The 21236-nt window shown below is 41.5% G+C and overlaps 1 protein-coding gene across 1 annotated transcript in view; it reads left to right on the top strand.

Annotated features, from left to right (window-relative positions):
• LOC141016250 (disco-interacting protein 2 homolog C-like) overlaps positions 1-21236 on the top strand; it is a 189237-nt gene that overhangs the window by 146015 nt on the left and 21986 nt on the right. Inside the window, exons 10-23 of the mRNA XM_073490508.1 lie at positions 2732-2842; positions 4754-4877; positions 7573-7682; positions 9506-9608; positions 9705-9769; positions 10008-10101; positions 10235-10354; positions 10853-10967; positions 12680-12819; positions 13301-13437; positions 13528-13736; positions 13882-13996; positions 15216-15417; positions 15541-15650. Of these exons, the coding sequence (XP_073346609.1) occupies positions 2732-2842; positions 4754-4877; positions 7573-7682; positions 9506-9608; positions 9705-9769; positions 10008-10101; positions 10235-10354; positions 10853-10967; positions 12680-12819; positions 13301-13437; positions 13528-13736; positions 13882-13996; positions 15216-15417; positions 15541-15650 (1755 nt within the window). The remainder of the gene's footprint in view (positions 1-2731; positions 2843-4753; positions 4878-7572; positions 7683-9505; positions 9609-9704; positions 9770-10007; positions 10102-10234; positions 10355-10852; positions 10968-12679; positions 12820-13300; positions 13438-13527; positions 13737-13881; positions 13997-15215; positions 15418-15540; positions 15651-21236) is intronic.

Raw genomic sequence — 21236 nt, 5'->3', positions numbered from 1 at the left:
CGGCCGTCACTCAACGTTTTAAATATGGACACGTGTTGTCGTTCCTGTCGGTGCGATCGTCACATCACACTCAGGAACCTCTTCACCCGGCGCTCCACACGCCTCCACACATGAACGGACGATCACGGTGAAGTGAAATAGTCCCACATGTGTGTGCTGCCATATGACAACCCCGACCGTCTCTGCTCTCCATCTCGTCGTCCCTCGTTCATCTTTATTTTAAGCTCAATTTCCCGCTCGGCTGGAGACCGAGTCGAGACGGGCTCGATGCCAGCGCGTGTTTTTATGTACCTCAGCCGGAAGGGTGTGTGTTTTAATTACTGTACACTCAGTGTGAGTTACTGTACAAACTGGTCTTTTTCAAAGTTTTACTGACGTTACAGTCAGTTGCACACAGAGAAATTACAGCGTTGTTGTTTAGTTTTATTTTGAGTCTTTCAGATTACAGAAGTTAGTTTTTACTGACAAAGTGTTCAGACAGCCGAGGAGATTTAATTACACAAAGAAATGAACTGTTATTTCATGAAAATACATTAGAGGTTGTGTGATTGTATGTGACGTGAAGAACAGTTTCAGAAGAGAACCTGGTGGAAAATCAGATATCAGTTTAGTGGTGTATTTCTAAATAGTTAAAGGAAATGTTACACTATTTCTGCAGCCCACAGGACAAAAATTAAAAAATTAGAAAGTTCATAAAACATTTCTATCTGGTTTTATTTTAAGTATAAGTATAAAAAGTCTAATGAATTTGTTGTATTTTCAATATTTGGTTTCTAAAAAGTCATTACAAAGTTGGATTGTGAAAAGTCATTTTTAATGATAATAATAAAGATCAATCTATCTGTTGTGAAAATAATTCGGCATATAAACATTTTATTTTACAGCAGTTTCCTGAAATAATTTCTTGGAATCAAAAACCTCCTGTGTGTTGTGGAAAGATAACTTGCTCATAGATACCAGTCACTTGTTTTTCAACAAGATCTGTGCATTAGAAAAACATTCCTGGATCCGTCCGTTTATCCGGATCCACACCAAAAGTTAATGAGGTCTTATTCTGGGCCGAGACCCATCCTCCATCCAGGTTTCATGGAAATCTGTTCACTTTTTTTTGAGTAATCCTGCTGACAAACCAACGAACAAACGAACAGACATAAAGCAAAAACATAAAGGTAATACAGAGATGAGAAGAAGAAAGAGAGACATCAGCTGACAGCTGATTAATCTGTGTGTTTGTGTCAGGTGGTTTTTAGCACTCGAGACTTCTTACAGTGGAAAACACATTTGTGGGTTATTGGAACTAAAAACAGGCAAAAACAATCAATAAATCTGCTTCTTGAACGTTTTTATACAGTATGACTTTGTTGTATCTCTGCAGCCTCTCACACAGACACACACACACACACACACACACACACACACACACACACACACACACAGACAGACAGTAGCTTCCCTCCACTCGCTGCTATCATCCACGTATGAAACCTGAACGGCTCCGGTGAGACCTGCACATGTCAACATTAGTCCTGTTAAAGCATCATTACACGGCTCTCATTCACTCAGGTGCACTTAGCCTATAGCTTCAGCTCCGCGCCACCTACACACACACATCCAGTACTGTATATGGAAGCTATTAAGCAGCACTTAAGCCGGGGGTTCGCTGTTATCATCGCAACATGCAACTGGATCCAACATGGCTGAGCAGGAGATAAAGGCTCCGCTGTGACGTTACAGAAAACATGTTGGATCTGGCTGTTGTGTTCATGTTCTGTGTGTGTGTGTAAGATGGCAGATATATAAAAACCTCCTGCACAGGAAATGTGTTTCAGATGAGCTTTGATGTCGTAGATGTGATCTTTGGAGAAATGTAGTGAAATGCACAGAATGAGCTACGAGATCAGCAGAAAATACAAATCTGTGACTGCTCTCGACAGAAACGATCACAGAGCTTAACCACCTCATGATGTCAAACATGAACACATTATAAACTCCTCAGATAAATCTGATCCTTTAGCTCTTGTTCCATGTGTTAGCATGTGTGTTAGCATTAGCAGATTACGTGTTATCACGCTGCGTTTATATCATGTTGACTTCAACTTCCAACTTTTCTTCACATCCAGATGTTTGTTTCATACTTGTTGCTGTTATATAACACTTTAACGTTTAATCTCAGTGTTCCTGTTCAACTATCGGAACTGAAGTGAAATGAGCTGCAGCAGAGAGGAAGATGCTGAAGGGAGATAAACAAGAGAGACACTGCAGAAGATAGATAGTAGAGAGAATGGAGAAGGGAAGTTAAACAGTGTGAGAGTGGAAAGAGAAGTAGAAAGAGGAAGTTAGGAGGGGAAAGAAGAGAAACATTGACCAGATGCCCCCTATTAGATTTAGCTTTTCTTCTTCTCTGATAACAGCCTCCAGCTGAGCTCCTGACTCTGGCGACAGTCCGTATCAGTGATCATCTTTCAACATCACACGACGCAGTTCGTTTAAACAGACTCTTTGCTGCTTTGCTTTTTATTCTGTCTTGAAGAAAAATTCCACAAAATGCTTCTGTGTTGGTGCAAATCACATCACATGTAACGTAAAGAAGCAGAGGTGCAGGTCACAAAGGCTCACGTCTTTTCATTTTAAATACAAACTGTGGAGATACAACCATTTCCTGTGTGAAATGATAACAACATAACTCTCCAGATTTACTTCTTACCGCTTCTCTTTCTTCTTCTGCCTGCAGGTGGCGCTGGTCTTCCCAAACAACGACCCTGCTGCCTTCATGACAGCTTTTTACGGCTGCCTGTTGGCCGAAGTCGTGCCCGTGCCAATAGAAGTACCACTGACCCGGAAGGTTAGTTGTCAGACTGTTTGCACAAAATGCCACCACAGCTATGTGTTCACACCTCCTCAGTTTCAGTGGATACTCATGCTATATACTGTGAGATACAACCACGACAGCAGGTTACAAAGTTTGGGCAACTCTCCGATGAAGCATCTTGTTCTTTACTCGATCCAATCCAGTGAACTGTTCGTCCAAAAACACGGTATTACATCCACAAATACCAACAAACTGCTTCCATCATTTTGCTTTCTAACCCCGTTAAATTTCAGGCATTAGTTGGTATGAACATGGTGACCGCATGCTCTTCACTTGCGACCCAATAGGAGCATCTATGTCCTGACTAAAGCCTACAACAACCAACGGATGTCTGCATGTAAAGTAGATTTGAACTTGTAAGCCTTTATTATTTGGTCGTATATTGTGTTTTCCAGCCAGTTAGAGATCATCTGCAGGCTTATTTTTGTATTTAAAAAAAAATTGGCGAGAATAAAGCCGTTGACGATGAGTCAGAAAAGATTTTTGTTCCACGTTTTGTTACAGGGTGTTCCTCAGTTTATCTCTGGCTATTCAACCCTGACTAGTAAACATCATGTTCATTTACTTCTAATTTGCAAGAAACATAAGTGATTATCTATTAAAATAAGAAAGATGTATGTTGTATCTGCAAACAGACGATGGATAGATTGAGAAAGAGAGAAAGTGAAGGAGTCTGTTGGACCTCAGGCAGTCAGAGAGGTTTCTGTTGCCGTTTCTTCCTTTTCTCCTCACGTCAAACAACATTAGCGAGTTGAAAAGAGGACGCGCAGCAGAGTCGAGCAGCTCAAATTCACACCAGCAGCAGGGGATTGATTTAAAAACATGAGTCATGAGAAGGCGCCGTGGTTTGAGACAGCGCAGAGGACAATGAGCTCTGCTGAGGTGTAATCAGAGCCAAATGTCTCTGAAGAAACATCTCTGCTGGTGTAGGTTCGTTTGAGTCATCATTTTGATTGGCTGTCACGGCTCGCTGTAACGTCCTCCGGGACGAATCAGGAGGCCCCAGAGCGTGTGTGTCAGAGTCAGAGGAGGTCGGAGTGGTTTTTATTCATTTCAGCCTCGTAAATCTTGTTTCCAATCGTTTAATAATTCATGTTCAACAAACTTACAATAACAGTAAATAACAAAAAGAATATCGGGACTGAATTAAAAGTGGATAAATAAATAACTGAATGGAGAATAAATCAGATCCCAAACTCTTGAAGTTTTTCTTTAATTATGCAACAGCCAAACAACTCACTGAACCACACTGACAGAACAGGGAATCACTGTGCTGTCAACAAAGTCCAGTCTGCACATGTTTTATCTGCTCTTATAGTATTGATTACTTATTATTTATTAACTTATTGTAATACTGTCAGTGAAGGCTGTATCTCCTCACTTACACCCCAGCTGTTCAACATCCCATAGATTAGTCTGCGTTTATTGTCCTCAACTAGTTCATACAATTTAAACTTCTAAGTCTTCAGCCAGTAGATATGTGCTACACGTTGAAATATAATAGTTGAAAGGACTTCAAAGCAAACCAGCTTTCTGACATGTGCTGAAACATGTTTATCAGGTTTCTACGAAGAGGAAACTTAAGCTTCGTTTTTCTGTTATTAAAGGATGCAACTGAATTTGAGGCTAAGTGACTCGATGTTTCGTAACAAAATGAACTTTGGGAGTTGAGGTTGATGTCCCTCCTTTCTTTTATATCTTTTGACTTTTTATCAAAGCACCAGAGAGCTTCTTACACATTTGTTCTGATGATTCAACCAGCACCTGGATGCTGTAAATAACCGACCAGAGGAGCTGAGCTGAGCAGGACTGAGACTCAGTGATTGATCGACTAGAATCAAATCCAGATGACTAATCACATTTGATCCGCGTGTTTCTCTGCAGGACGCCGGCAGTCAGCAGATTGGGTTTCTGCTGGGGAGCTGTGGAGTGACGGTGGCGCTGACCAGCGACGCCTGCCATAAAGGGTTACCCAAGAGTCCCACCGGAGAGATCCCACAGTTCAAAGGTCTCACACACACACACACACACACACACACACACACACACACGCACACAGCCGTCACACCTGTGCACATTCCAGTGTGCAGGGTGTTTGTGGCGACGTGCACAAACTAAGTTCATCGCTGGTGTTAAATATCAAGAATCCTGATCCAGCATTAACAGGAATTCTTGATTAAATCTGCCTCCTTTTCCCAAAGAAAAATAAAATACCTGTCAGGACCTGGAAGTTTTAACATTTGTGTCCTGGTGTGTTGAAGACGATCACACAAACTGAAAAAATGATTACTATCAGGCAGCTTTCAGAGACAAATACTTTACAACACTTTTGAGTCACAACCTCCTCAAAAACATCCCCTCAGCGCCGGGACTTTTAACTCAGAACATCCTGGAAGTGCCAAAAATGGAAAAAGAGGCGTTTTTTTGTGTGTTAAAAAAACCCTCACATGCACACACACATGGTGACTCTCACAAACACACTCAATAAAATCTATTCTAAGTTAAATGATATCACTGGTCAGGGGGTTGTCTTGTAAAAACTATTCCCCAGTTGATAATACGTTATTTATTTTTCTCTCCGCAACCATCTGGTGAGTCTTGGAAATCAACTTGTGACTTTTAGATGTCAAACCTGTTGTTTTATGATAAATTTTGTGCAAGTTCTTGGTTCAACACAGATTTTTTCCGCCCTAACTTGCATGTGTCACTCCCTGATACAGAGACAAAACATTGTAGAGCTGCTCCTGTATATTAGCAGCTCACAAGACAGACAAACTGTCCTGTCACATAACTGCAGTCGACAATATGAGCAGATTTATTGTGATTTTCATCTTTTAGCACCTTCTCTGTGTCGAGTTGGCGGCCATGTTGGTGACGTGTGTCAAAAACTACTGGATGATATTTCACTTTAATTACGACAAACTGAGACTTCATTGACAAACATCATATGTGTGATTCATGACACGATTCAAACAGCATCAATAAACATTTGTCTCTCTCCGTTCAACACCATACAAAGTCCAAAATAAGGTCCCACAGGGTCCACCGGAAGTTGGCTCTCTTTAGACATGTTTCTTTATATATATCTATATATAAATTGGACCATAAGACACAAAAATACAAATACATTAAACACGTGTCAGCGGAGGTCAGAGGTCAAAGTACAGCCTTGCCTCTCTTGTTTCAGCTCAGCCTTTCTGCGTCTCTCAGTGGGATGAATGAACAGACTGATGGCAGCAGACAGACTGAGTAATGGACGACAGGATGATAGAGAGACATAGAGAGAGAGAGAGAGAGAGAGAGAGAGAGAGAGAGTCGGTGAAGCAGAGTCACAAATCGATGTGAATCAGCTGAACAAGAAGGAGGAGAGAGAGACAACGGATGGACGGAGACACGTGATGAACGAACGAGAGGAGAGAGACATTAACACTGAACAGAGAGAGAGGGAGAGAGAGAGAGAGAGAGAGAGGGAGGATCTATAGTGATTAATAACGACTGTTTGCTTTTCAGTAATGGATTTATAAATAGCAGCATGATGCCGCCAGATTTACTGCTCCTCACTCAGCACGGACTTAGGCGTGCGTGTGTGTGTGTGTGTGTGTGTGTGTGTTTCTCATTAAGGCGGAGTGCTCCCCTTATCGATCAGCAGGCTTTAAGCTCGTCTGATTGTTTCTTCTGTCTCACTGCAGCAGGAACACGCAGCAGCATTAATTCAGACGTTAACATACTCTGGAGTTCACATTGACTCATATTCTGCCGTGTAAACACTCAACACATCCTCGTCATGATGATAATTATCTGTCTTCGTAACGGCTGAAGTAAAAGATGCTCGGTGCATCTGTGAAACAGGACGGGAATTGGATTGTTGGATGTCCGATGGCGTCTTTGACATCAGTGAAGAAATATTAGAAACAACAAATTATCACATTGGACCTACGTCTTCTGTAAAACAAGAAGAAGAAGAAGAAACCACAACACTTTGTTGTATATGTATGCGAACACACTGTTTGTTTCAACTGATCCAAACTCTGAATAGTAACCGCAACATCCCCAGACTCCCTTTAAAAATCGCTCAGTTTTGTGAGTTATCAAGTAAGGAGGAACCTTATAAACTTTGTGAAAAACTATCTTAAACAAATTCTCAATTATTTTGGCCGTCTTGTAAGTTCAGCGTTAAATACAAAACATTAAGTTGTTTCTTTCTTTCAAAAAAGTGTCCTGCCATCACTGTACCATCCTGTCTGTGCCAACATTTAGCAGCTGTTGAACACACGGGGAGAAAGTCCCCAGACTCCATTTAAAAATCACTCAGTTTTGTGAGTTGTTGAGTTTGGAGAAAATTCATAAACTTGTGAAATGCTGTTTACAACAAATTCTCAATTATTTGGGCCTTCTTTTAAATTCGGCAAATGTTTTACATTAAATTCTTCTTTTGTTTGTTTTCATTTGTCCCAGTAATGTATGTGATTAGCACATTAGAGTCAAAAATCCTGGTGCTAGTCCAAGTCCATTTGAAAGGAGGTTTAGCAGGTAAATCAGGAAGTAAAAATCAACCGGTGAATGTTAAAATAACAATGTCCCAAATATTTCCAGAGCCCCCGAAGTAAAAACAACAGAAGTCTCAGAGCAGGCAGTTTATGGCACAAACTTTTTCCAGACGTTGGAGACATATGGACGTTTGTTTTGTGTCCCTGTGCGTCCAGGCTGGCCCAAGGTGCTGTGGTTCGTCACAGAGTCCAAACACCTCTCCAAACCTCCCCGAGACTGGTTCCCACATATCAAGGACGCCAACCAGGACACCGCCTACATCGAGGTAACACACACACACACGGACACAAACACTGAAGCGTGTCTTCTCTGCGGCACTGAAACATTTCCACTCGTGTAGTTCCAGTCGTTACTGTCCTGTGAATGGAAATCAATGGTGCTGCGTGTCTTTTGGATCAGAATCACACTGCAGCAGGGTCAATGCCATCATCTCGTCTGGCTGATTTGAATTTACCTGCTGCGGGGCAGTAATTACAAGATGAAATGTCTACATGATTGTCCCGGGGATTAAAAAGTGGCTCAAAGGAAAAGGATGAAAGTCGCGGGGTGATTGAAAAACAATCGACCTTTTGTTTTTAACCGAGGCCGAGTCGCAGACAGTGGAGACAGATGAAATGACTGTGCCTGCAAGAAATGTATCTGTTCTTGATTTATTCTTCAGTGAAGCTAACATTTTTTATTTTTTAAGATAACGTCTCAACATGATTCATAACTTTAATAGCGGCCCATAATGTGCTTCGATTCATGCCAGCAGTCATTTGTCAGGGAGGTGCCAGACTCTTCAGACAGAGGGCATCTTATTTTGGAAGGATTCCCATCGATTACCGTCGTCTCCACAGCACTTAGACACGAGGTTTTTGTTTGTTTGTTCTGGGGAGGAAACAGTAAATTCATCAACCAATATTTTTAAAGCTGATTCTCAAAAATATGTGAATATTGTTATCACAGTATCTCAACATCAAGACTTCATGTTTTTTAAATCACACGAGCTGAAATTGAATTTCGCTGTTGATTCCTGAAGGGGACAGAGCCGAGCCGTGATGAACTATACTCGATAATTAAAAGTTAAATAGCTTGAGGGTTGTACCAGCATGTTAATAAATACCAAGACTCAGCCATGTCTGGTTATGACTGTTCATGCGTTTTGTTCTGTTGAGTGGCAGAAGACAATAAAAATATCAGACACATCTTTTATTTAGAGTTCACTTTTTCAACGTAGCTGCTTACTAGAGGTCAGTGACCTGAAAGGACCCCTTTTTCTATCACTGAGTAAACTGACGACTGACTAAGCGACATATTTTATAGATATTTCATAATCTGTTGGGAGTTTTTTCCTGATATTTTAAATAACTTTTTACCAAAAAAAATGTATCGGTATCAGATTCATTCTCTTCTTCCCGCTGATGCTGGGTCATTGGTCTACTGGCTCTTTGCTTGGTTCGGTTGAATACTTTTCTACAGTACGTGGATGTTTAGCGGAGAGTGACGGCTCTGTGAACAACACTTGTTTAGTTTTCTTCACAGATATGAATGATGATGAATGCTGAGACTGTATATTTGTTTGAAAAAAGTTTTCTTACACCCGTTAAAATCAAGAAGGCCCCCGCGACCCCCCAGGAAGACCCCCAGGTTGGGTTCAGAGTGCTTTAGAGATCCATCAGCCAGGAAATGGTCACTTAGTTAGCATTCAATATTCTTTATCAGGTTGTTATCAACTGTCCACTTACAAACACAGACATTTTAGATGTGAGTGGACAGATGCTAATGGCTTCATACGATGTAAAATGGTGGAGAAAATGTGTGAGTACTTGTTATTAATTGTACAATTTGAAAATGCAAAATGAAAGTTGCCTGGGTTTGTAAAAAATCTAAATTTTCACCTCTACAAGACGTTAAATTAGATTTTTCAGCAGTCGACAAAAACAATCTGACTGAACTTGACTGAATGACTCTGAGCTGCTTTAGAGCTCGATCTCGTTCAAGCTGCAGTCAGCGGCGTCTTCTTGTTATTTGTCAGTCAACGATCCTGACACACAATAATTAGTCCACTCTCTCGCTCTGTCTGTCTGTCTGTCTGTGTCCGTCCAGTATAAGACCTGTAAGGACGGCAGCGTCCTCGGTGTGACGGTGATGAGGATAGCCATGCTCACACACTGCCAGGCCCTCACACAGTCCTGCTCGTACACAGAAGGTAACACACACGTTTTACACTCTGGTTTGTTCGGTTTATTCCTTTAACTGAGACGAGCTGTATCTACAGTAATGTGTTGTTTCTGTCGTCCTGCAGCCGAGACCATAGTGAATGTATTAGACTTCAAGAAGGAAGTAGGACTGTGGCACGCCGTCCTGACTGTAAGACAAACACACATTTAATGATTTTTATTCAGTCATCGATGCTTCTTGCAGTTCTGCTTTTATCCCAAAGTTAGAGAGAGTAAATAATAAACTTAGTGTTCGATATTAAAATAAAAAAGCCCGACTTTATGTCTTTGTTTCTGTGTTATTCATATCGTACGTCACTCTTTATTGTTCCCTGGAGTTCCCTTGAAGCGTCCCTCACTCTCTATCATTTCCTGCCTCTCTCTGACAGAGTGTAATGAATATGATGCACGTCATCAGTATTCCCTACGCCCTCATGAAGGTCAATCCTCTGTCCTGGATCCAAAAAGTCTGCCAGCACAAAGGTAAGAAAATCAACCTGAACTGAGTGAAAAATACTCCTGAAATCCACAATAACACAGATTGTAGGTGGGGGGATTTTATTATTGCCGTGAGTTTATAGTAACTAATTGTGTTTGTGTGTGTTTGTGTGTGCAGCTAAGGTGGCGTGTGTGAAGTCGCGGGACATGCACTGGGCTCTGGTGGCCCACCGGGAACAGCGAGACATCAACCTGGGCTCCCTGCGGATGCTGGTGGTGGCTGATGGTTCAAATCCCTGTAAGAACAAACTCTCTAAAACATGTGACATTTGTCCTGTGGATGGCGTCGTAAAGAAGTCATTTTGGTTCATCCTCTGGGGAACATGAATATCCAACCACAGATCTAATGACCAGTTTATGACGGTGCTGGTTTGGGTTCATTCCAGCAAATAGCACATGCTGTATGACATTTTGAGGAAACTGAATATTTTGTGTTTTCATATCAATAGTGGTTGAACAGCAGGAACACTGTCCTTCGCTGCCTCGTCTTTAATTGACGGTCAGTTTTATCAGAATTTTAGCAGAATGTCCTCAATTTGAATTGAATAGCAACATGCAGATGTTTCTACTCCAAACTGAGATGCTCCAGAAAGCCTGAGAGACAGAACCGAGGACAAAAAAGGCTTCACATTGAAAGGATTTGTGATGTCACGATGGTAATCGTAGCATCAGGACTCGCTGTAACGAGCCGCTTCCACCTCGTCTGCACTGACTTCATCAACCGCGTCTCTTTCAGGGTCAATCTCGTCCTGTGACGCCTTCCTCAACGTCTTCCAGTCTAAAGGCTTGAAGCCGGAGGTCATATGTCCCTGTGCCAGCTCCCCCGAGGCTCTGACTGTAGCTATCAGGAGGTACACACACACACACACAGTAGTACATACATAGTGTACTTTTTGTTGTGTACTGTATGAGTATGAGTACTCAGTCGCTGTCTCAAGTTTATTTGTTGATATAAAAAACTTTACAAACATTAATCTGAAGCTCAACTCTGGCCTGTTTTTGTAAATAACACATTTTCAATTTCAAGTTTAAAATAATTTCTCGTTCGTATCACACACTTCCTGTTTAAGCTCCACCCATTTAAGGTTCAAGCCCCGCCCATTCAATCCAAAAATGGATACAGATCATTTAGTTGGTTGAAGATACAGATAATATGGTATTTAATCATCCCTGACCAGAGGGTTTGAGAGTGTACAGCACCAGATGTAATTATTTAAAATATGATCAGATTGTCGTTATCATATTCTCTGATTTTAAACTAAAATCATTCAATTTAAAAACCACATTATCATAAAAACACTAATTTTATGAGCTCATCACCTTCTAACACTTACTGCAACCTGTTTTTAGTGATTTTATGTTAAATATATTAATGAGCTCTCTTCTGTAAAATAAGTAGCTGTTTCAGTGGCTCCTCCCTCCCTCCCTCCACTACATCCCGTTTTTATTTTAACCCTTTAAATCTTTTGACTTTACAGTTTTGTGGCTTTTGGAAACACTAACGTTACGACCTCTCCACCTCTTTCATCATCCACACTGAAGTTCAACATGTTAAAACCACATTACAGTCAAACCAAGGTGGCTTTTATTCTCGTGTCGGCTGTAATTTTTTTTCCTCTTTCTCTTAATTATGACGCTGTAAAACATCCTGTGTGTGTTTTTTAAGTTTGTGTGTGTGTTTGTGCCACACACAGGCTAATAAAATGCACTTTGCCTCAGCGGGGGAGGTAGTAATGAACTTTATTTTGAGCTGCTTCAAAACTAAAAAAATCACAAAACAGGACACACACACGCACGACTGTATGAGTCATTGTGAGGACCCTAATTGACTCACAGCAGCTCCCGCCTCCTAATTCTAACTTTAACCTCATTTAGAGTCTAACTTTAACCATAAACGCCCTTAAAAGTGCCGACCCTCGAGCAGCACAGCGCTGAACAGAGCTCATTTCACAAATATAAAGCTGCACCACGGCTTTTTTAAGTTACCCTCTTTTTCTCTTTGAAAAAAATGTCCTCACTTTCCAACAATGTCCCCTCATCAGTGCTCATCCTCTCAAAAAACTGTCTCTACTCTTTACTCACTTTCCCAAAAAATGCTTTGAAATTTCTGAAATGAAACTCTCTTTGAAAAAATGTCCTCACCCTTCAAAGTTGTCCATGCTTTTTTATTATTTTTTATTTTATTTTTTTACTGAAATATTGTGACTTTCCAAATAAGTCGTCACTTTCGAATTTTGACATAATTTTCCAAAAAATACCAACAGTCTAAAAGAAAAGACGTCACGAACAAAAGTTTTTCTTTCCTTCCAAAATGGTCACTTTCCTAATTTGCGATTGCGTTCCAATAAAATCCACAATTTAAAAGGAAAATCTCACATTTCTCATATTACAAAACATTTGTGACTTTCGTCAAATAATGTTCCCAATTTCATAAAAAGTCCTCACTCAATAGAAACATTCTTACTTTCCAAAAATGTCAATTGTTCATATGACTCACGAACAGTCGACAGCCCTCTGTGACCTTTCATGCGATCTGATTGGCTGTCTCCACCCCCTCCTGCAGGCCTGTGGAGGAGGGCAGCACGCCTCCTGGTCGCGGCGTGTTGTCCATGCAGGGTCTGAGTCACGGCGTGATCCGGGTCGACTCCGAGGAGAAGCTGTCGGTCCTCACGCTGCAGGACGTCGGCTCCGTCATGCCCGGAGGTGAGAGGTTCTGGTTCTGACTTGAGTATTTAGTGTTTTGGGAGACTCTTCTTTTCCTCCACTGCTCGTCAGAAGGAGATCTGATAGCTGGAGTTACTTTGCAGATTCATATTTTACGTTCAACTTGAGATAAATGTGACTGCTGTCGGCTAAAATCCTCATTTTAAACGGATAAATCTAAGAAATGAGGGAATTTACTCGACTGGTATCAGACTTTTATGTCTTCATCTTTCATTCTTTCCTCCTTCTCTTTTCTCCGTCTTTGCCTCCAATCCCTTCTTATTTTTGTCTTTTTTAATCAATCAAGTTTTATGTCCTCTCTTCCATCCTAACTCTTTCTTCTTCTTGTCTTTCCTTTTCTTTTTAACTAATTTGAAAACATGAAAATCCAATCAACTGCAAATACAAGGTTTTTGAATATAATAGTAATAATTTCTCATTCATAAAATCACACTGTTTCGTCTTGTGCGTCCGTCTGCAGCTATGATGTGTGCGGTGAAACCAGAAGGCGTCCCTCAGCTCTGTAAAGCCGATGAGATCGGAGAGCTGTGTGTTTGCACTGTCGCCACGGGAACCTCCTACTACGGTCTCGCCGGCATGACCAAGAACACCTTCGAGGTGAGCGTGTGAAGGGTTTTGTGAATAAATAAACTTCTTTCAGTCCTGCATTTTTTTTAAATCACATCCTTTTATAAAAAATGTCTCCAGGTGTTCCCAACGTCCAACAACGGCGCTCCCATCAGTGAGTTTCCCTTCACCAGGACCGGCCTGCTGGGGTTCATCGGACCTGGAGGTCTACTCTTTGTGGCGGGGAAGATGGACGGTCTGATGGTGGTCGGGACGCGCCGGCACAACGCTGACGACATCGTGGCCACGGCGCTCGCTGTGGAGCCGATGAAGTTCGTCTACAGGGGCAGGTGAGCTCGCTTACAAAATTACTGAAACCACAAAATTGTTCTCCAGATTGTCTCCACTAGAAGTTGTTTGTTGACACCGATGAACCCCTGGCTGTAATATTCCCAGTCACGACGTCATCCCGCTGTGTGTGTGTTTGTGTTTCAGGATAGCGGTGTTCTCTATCACAGTGCTCCATGACGAGAGGATCGTGGTCGTGGCCGAGCAGCGGCCCGACTCCACCGAGGAGGACAGCTTCCAGTGGATGAGCCGAGTTCTGCAGGTACACACATTATTATTATTGTTCACAGCAGGGCCGGATGTTTTCAGCCTGTTTAAAACCTTTTTTTTTTTACTTGCTTGCGGGTCATTACAAGCTTAAACTGAGAGTTTTCGATCAATTTTACATTTCCAGTAGCAGAACACTTGCCTCCTTGTGACTGTCAATAGCCTGATGTTTTGAAAACATTGATTTGTGAAAGATGAGTGATCCTGTCTGATCGGTACTGCTCATGTGCAACTCTCAACAGAGACGAGAAGGAAGCGAGATGTCTCACTCCTCAGTTACTCTGCAGTTATTAAGACCTTTTTAAAAACAAAAAAGTTTTTACATATTTTGGATGCAGGATGGTGAGGAGGTTGCTTCTGGACATAAACTTCATATCCTGAATATCTCAAAATCCTAAGAAAACTAACCGACAAAGAAAGCATCTACTAACAACGAGGTGTCACTGTTCCTTCATTAACATGAACACACACACGATGTGGATTAAACAGTCGCCAACAAATTCAGGAAGTTGTTTTTAAAGATAAACGTCTTCAGTAGGATCCAGTGTAGTACAGAGTGACAGACTGACACGTTGTTAGTTTGGGTCTTTTCATGGGATTTGTTGACAATAAGAAAAAAGAAAAAATACCAGAATGATCCTTTAACACAAACCAGCTCATGAAAACTGTCACATGTCGAGCAGACGGACACATTTTAACACACAGACACACACACACACACACACACACACACACACACACACACACACACACACACACACACAGTATATGTTCCTGTGCTGTACATTCACACTGTGCATGAACACATAGAGTCTCCGTCCAGCTCCTGATCTCTCTAAGCCGGCGTGGAGACTGCGGTGAAACCATAAAAGCCGTCTGCATTTTTTTACAGCTGCAATAAAACCAAATCTCTTTATTCCTTCACCATCGCAGATTCTCTCAGGCTGCTTTTTCCATTTAGCTCGTCGGCTTGTTGACACAGTCAGCATTTTAAATCGAGCCTGAGATGTGATGTAACGTGATGTGACGGGAGGCACTGAGGATGTAGACGATGGAAAATGTATATTTTCAGAATAAAAGACATATAGATTTCCTTTGTTGCACTTTTATAAATTGTGTTTCAAGCGATGAGACGCGCACAAACACTTCCTCATTGAATGCATCAAATAAAAAATAAGAAATACAGGTTTTCTAACACATCTTGACTTTTCCAGGCGATAGACGGTATCCATCAGGTGGGGGTGTACTGCCTGGCTCTGGTGCCCTCCAACACTCTGCCCAAGACTCCCCTGGGTGGCATCCACCTGTCTGAGACCAAGCAGCTGTTCCTGGAGGGGGCGCTGCACCCCTGCAACGTGCTCATGTGTCCGCACACCTGTGTCACCAACCTGCCCAAACCGAGGCAGAAACAACCAGGTGGAGTATGAAATATGTTCCAGAGACATTTCCCTGAGCTTCAGTGTTTCTGGTTCCTTCGTCTCACGTTGTCTTCCTCCTCCTCCTCCTCCTCCTCCTCCTCCTCCTCCTCCTCCTCCGCAGAGATCGGTCCTGCGTCTGTGATGGTCGGGAACCTGGTGTCGGGGAAGAGGATCGCTCAGGCCAGCGGCAGAGATCTGGGTCAGATCGAAGACAATGACCAGGCAAGGAAGGTGTGTGTGAGACGGGGGCTGCTGGTTTTCACCATCATTACACACTTATTACGTATAACAAGGCCTCCATGTTTCACACCATCATGATCATCATGTTTTAATTGTTTGAGTCATTTCTTATCAGTCAGTTTCACATCTTCATTTATTAAAACATTCATCATATCAAGGCGTCATCACATCACACGAGGCAGCAAAACAGTTTCTTAATTCATCAGCGTTTTCTTGCAAAATCAATCAGAGGAATTAAAATCCTTAGATTCAAAATGCAAAAAGACCGTCTTCCTCATGTTTCCCCGACTGTGACTCAACAAAAGCAGTTAATGGAGCTAAAGGGAAAGTCTGATGCCAGTAAAAAGTTGGGAGAAAAAGTGGAGTGTGTTTCGATGCTTCTTGTCATATTTGTGCAGATAAAAGTGAGCGAGACGGGAGAGGAAAGTCTGAGAAGAAACAAAAACATGGAGCCAGAGAACATGAGACATGAAGACAGTGAGAGCATGTCGACCGGCGAAAATAAGAAAAGAAAAAGAAAGCAACAAAGAATAATTTCAGCATAGAGACGACAAAAAAGCGAGACCAGGCGTGATGGAGAGGAACAAGGCCGCGTGTGTTCCTGACAGAACTGATTTTCTTCTCTTCTCTCGTGCTGAAAATGTCATCAGTCACAGCGTCAGGCAGCCGGCGGCGGCACATGCTCTGTAGACTCTAATGAGAAGAGACAGATCCCAAATAACAGCAAGCACCACCTCCACCGCAGATCACTGGGAGGCTGCAGCAGCCTCACAAACATGCTGCCAGTCTGGATGTTTGTTTGGATGTCACCAAACACATGGTGATGAACTTTGTCATCTTCTGTTTTTAAAAAAATCCCCAAGATTCCTTACATCGTGACTTCTGGCACCTAAAACAAAAACAGTGTCTGTAACAGCAAACAGAAGCTCCGACACAAAATATCTCCCTGGTTGTTTTGACTTTGTTTGACAGTTAAAGGAGGGAAATACACTTTATTCTTTATCTTTTCACAGTGACGGGACAAGTGCTGCGATCCTTTGTGTCAGTTAAAGTACCTCAGTGTAAGTCCTGCGTTCAAAATGTTACTGAAGTAAAAGTACCAAAACTAAAAGAGCTCATTAGTGATGCACATTACTGGTTTATAATGATCAGTGCAGCTAATGTTGCAGCTGGTAAATGTGGAGCTAGTTTTAACTACTTCATACACCGCTGGTGGTTTAATCAAACTTTAATTGATGTGTATTTTTGATTAATTCAAAGAAAACTAATGTTGGTGTTATATAACGACATAAAACATAAGAAAACACAACTGCTGCAGCTGACAGGAACCACCGTGTTACCGCTCGATCTGACTCACTGATAATACAAAATATCACTAAAATGAAGACATGACAGTGACGTTACATAACCTGCTAACACACAACAGATGTATCTTGTGTTTAGTGAGCACGGACAAAAACATGAACGCTTTCAGTCCTGTTCAGTACATGAGGCAGTGGAGCACTTCAGCCTCTTGTGGTCAAAATGAGTATTACAAAAACAAACACCTTCAAGAATGAGCCTAATAAAAAATATGTTTTTTCTCCTGCAATTTTTTTCTCTAGTCTGAAACACAGGAGGGAAAACAATTCGATCAGACTGGATCACCAGAAAAATAAAAAGTCTTCACTTGGTCCTCGGGGGCTTCCGTAGTTTTGGCTTTGCTCTGTTGCATCTCTGGATCAGCAGCTTCAGATATTTGAATGTCTCAGTTGAAATGTTGCTGTTGGCTCTGAACTCTGAGGGTTAAACTACGATGCTGCCTGTGATATGTGCACACTGCAGCAGCTGTTGAGAGTATAAAGTACAAACCTGCAGACTGATCTGAGGAAAAGCTTCAGTATCATCGGTTCGGATGTCTGATCTGCTCTGCCAGTTAAACCTCAGCTGAAATGAAACAAACATTCCCGAGGCTCGGTGCCATAATTACAAGTCCAAACAGGATGATCATGTTGGTAGTGATCAGCTCAGACTTGGACTGCCGTCGTTTTAGCAGAGCGACATGTTTACTCGTCTGTGTTGAATCAACGGCTTTAATCGCCTCCCTCCGCAGACGAAGCGCCGGGTCAGGAAAATGAGTTTGTGATTTTGGAAATGATTGTGAATATTTTGTTTAATTCGTTTAGCAGCCGAGGCCCGTTCTGATATGTTTCACAAGGTCAGACGGGTGAGCTCGGTTCAAAATTACAATCTGTGATTTGGTGGATTTTGAGTGAAAATCTGCCTCCGTGTCTGCTGATTGTTAATCAGGTTTACAGGATGAACTCTGAGACATTTCTGCTCACTCTCACTCACTCTGCTTTTGGCTCATGCGGCTTCTCATCATCATCTATCCATCAGCTCATTGATTCATTCCTTCATCCATCACTTCTTCTTCTAACTCCAGCGCCCTCCCTCCACGTCCATCCCTCTGAAAACCCAGCCCTCTGTGTGAATGAGCTCCTCTTGCTTTGGCAGTTGTTCCTGTTTATATTGAAATGTTCTGTGTGTGTGTGTGTGTGTGTGTGTGTGTGTGTGTGTGTGTGTGTGTGTGTGTGTGTGTGTGTGTGTGTGTGTCGTTGCAATCTTACAGAGTGAGTGTGATTTACTTTGAACGTCCTCTCTGATAACATTTATTTATGCAGGGAGGGTTGGCTGAGCCCTGTGCTGCTACACTCAGGAGCTCAACTGCTTTTCTCATTAAAGTTAATGGAGACATACTGTTTTTAATTACTGCCGTTTCCATAATGAAGCGTCCTGCTGAAGTCGGAGAAAAACTTTCTGGTCAACTCAGAATCACATAAGAGTCGCTATTCGTGCTTTTACAGCGGCCGTGTTTCACCAACGTCCAACAATCACACAGAACAAACTCCATCGTCGACGCAGCAGAGAGACAAAACTCAAACCTGCGTTCACACAAAATAATGTAGATCGGAAACCAGACGCAGCTTCTTTTCTCGGGGAGGTGTTGAAAGACATATTTGGAGACGAACACATCAAACACGACAGATTAACGGTGTCTGAGAGAGAGAGTGAAGCTGGATTTTATCTTTGAATCGTCAAAAGTCGCTTATTTTTAAACAATACAGCCATTTTATTTCACCACCTTTAGCAGAAAAGAAAGCAGTTGTGGAAAACAGTTTGGATAACAGTCGAAAAAGCACTTACACTCTATAAATAAAGTTTATTATTGTCATTAAAAATACTACATTACAAGTACAACATCATGAATGATCCACTGTTATTGACTTGTAAATACATCGGAGGGGAGAAATCAGGCCGTGCAGCAGAGCATTTCTCCCTAAAATATTTATTTTTCTTCAGGAGGACTCCTCATGTCAGTTTCCCAGTGACATAGTCGTGATTCAACAGATGCCACCATTATATTTTTAACTCTTTTATTCATGTTGATTTAAGATCTTCACCTGCCAGGTGGTCGATGAGTTGGGTTTCAGCGTCTGATAACGACAGAGCTGCAGACTTCACCGTATAAACATGAGACTCTCACAAACTGATAAAACTCGGCCGCATGAGACCAGATTTGTATCTGTCGCCTGGAATTTAACAAGAACAGCGCTGGCACACACCACACAGAGGCTCTTTGTGTCGGTGTTTAACATGCCGGTCCTCTCTCATGGAGATAACGAGAGTTTTATCTGCAGGCACGTTCCAGTTTGTTTTATCTCCAGCTCGGGAAGTTTAACCAGCGGTCACAGCATCGCTTACATACGACACAAAACACTTTTACTACTACATTTGATCCTTTGATGGATTAAAACTGTGAGTCTGAAAACACCAAAAGGGATCTCAGTATCCCAGAAAAACATTTTAACTAACACTCGCTTGAAGTTTTGGTTTTGATATATTTTAATATATTTTGCAGTCATTCAATGTTAGTTTAACAACAAATGTTTTCATCCAAACACAAATTACATTTCAAAAATTGCACAATATGAGCAATATTAGTTCAACACTGAAGAAAATCTTCTCAGACGGTCTGTTTTTTTTTTTACTGTGTTTGATGTTTCCGGAAGAGATTTTAATCACTTGAAGGTGAACTGTGTTTTAGAAAGGAAATTCAAACACAGAGTGGAAATATTTAGGCATACAATGTTAATAAGATAGTAATATGAGCAAATATCTTATAACTGAGTAAATAAGCTGTCCTCAGAGGGGAATAATGCCCCAGAACACTGTTTGAAGCTGGAAAGTCAGCTGCATAAAAAGCTCCTGCAAAGATAAACAAAGTAAAACATTATGAAACTGTGTCGTTCTTTGAGTTTATTCAGTTTATCCAGTCATCAATAAAGATGTTTCTCCAAAACTACATAGTGCACCTTTAAGTCCAGCTATCTGGAACACATCTTTATTTGCATTTATGAAATTTACATGAAGGGATAATGCCCAAACCGTTGTCTATTATTAGGAGTTAATGGTCAACATGGAGGCGAGAACCAAAAATATGAGACGATTAATTGATATTTTCATTCGTTTTGCAATCAAAATCTAAAGGTTTTCACAAGATAACACTTGCTTACAGCTTATAAATCTCATTACCATCCCAGAAGGCTCTTATACGATGGAAAAGTTGTTCACACCTCCAGTAAACGCAATGAACCTTCAGATCCAACTTGATAATGTTGGATAAACTCGTCACACGTCTCGTTCACACTGTTTTTTTGCTCGCTGGTTCATATGTGTGTTCAGCCACAGCACTTTGGGGCATTTTGGATGATCGCCTCCGCCAAACAGTAGATGTTAATGTACGAGGCAGGAAACTGAGGGAACCGGAGAGGAAGCAGACTTTAATTTGCTGTTATGAAAGTTTTATGAAAGCTCAGAGTCGAGCCGACAAGCAGCTGAGTGATGTTTTCATCGAGGGGAGAAAAACCTTCTTTAAATCTTTTAACCCCCGAGAGATTTGTGATGCATGAAGCTGCTGGTGAGCAGATGAGAGGGCGTTTCGTCAGCCAAAGAGTCGACTTACACAAGTTTAAACAGTGAAACAGGAAACTTTGGCCATTGAGGAGCTGAGTGATGTTTTCAGCAGAAAGGCTGGAGGTTATATACACCGCTTCAAGGGTTCATGTACGACTGAGTCACTTAAATTAACAGTCATGACAACTGAGGCATTCGTCTTCGTGACAGCTTATATTAAACACACAGCACAGTCATCACATAACCTCCCGGCATGAATCAGACAGATTACAGACACTTGACTTTACTTTTTGTCCTTTAGACCAAACATACAAATCCACAGGTCATTATCACCCGACTCCTCTCAGTTCTGTGAAGCATTTTAGTCTGTTCTGGATCATCGTTTTGTGCCCTTGTTTTCATGTCAAGTGTTTATTGTCGTATGTTACAGTTAAAAAAATATTTTCCTCTCCAGTGAAATTCTTCTTTTGACTTCCACTCTGAAGGCAGTTTAAAACGAAACATGAGGGGATAAAGTTAAAAAATATGAGAAACAATAATAATAACAAATAACAATTAAATAATCATAGTGTAATAGTGTAATATCAAGTGACAGACATCCCTCAAAATCCCATCAAACAC

The sequence above is a fragment of the Pagrus major genome, chromosome 21 (assembly GCF_040436345.1).
Source record: "Pagrus major chromosome 21, Pma_NU_1.0".
NCBI lineage: Eukaryota > Metazoa > Chordata > Actinopteri > Spariformes > Sparidae > Pagrus > Pagrus major.
The sequence above is the reverse complement of the archived record's forward strand: the minus strand, read 5'-3'. Positions and strand labels throughout refer to the sequence as shown.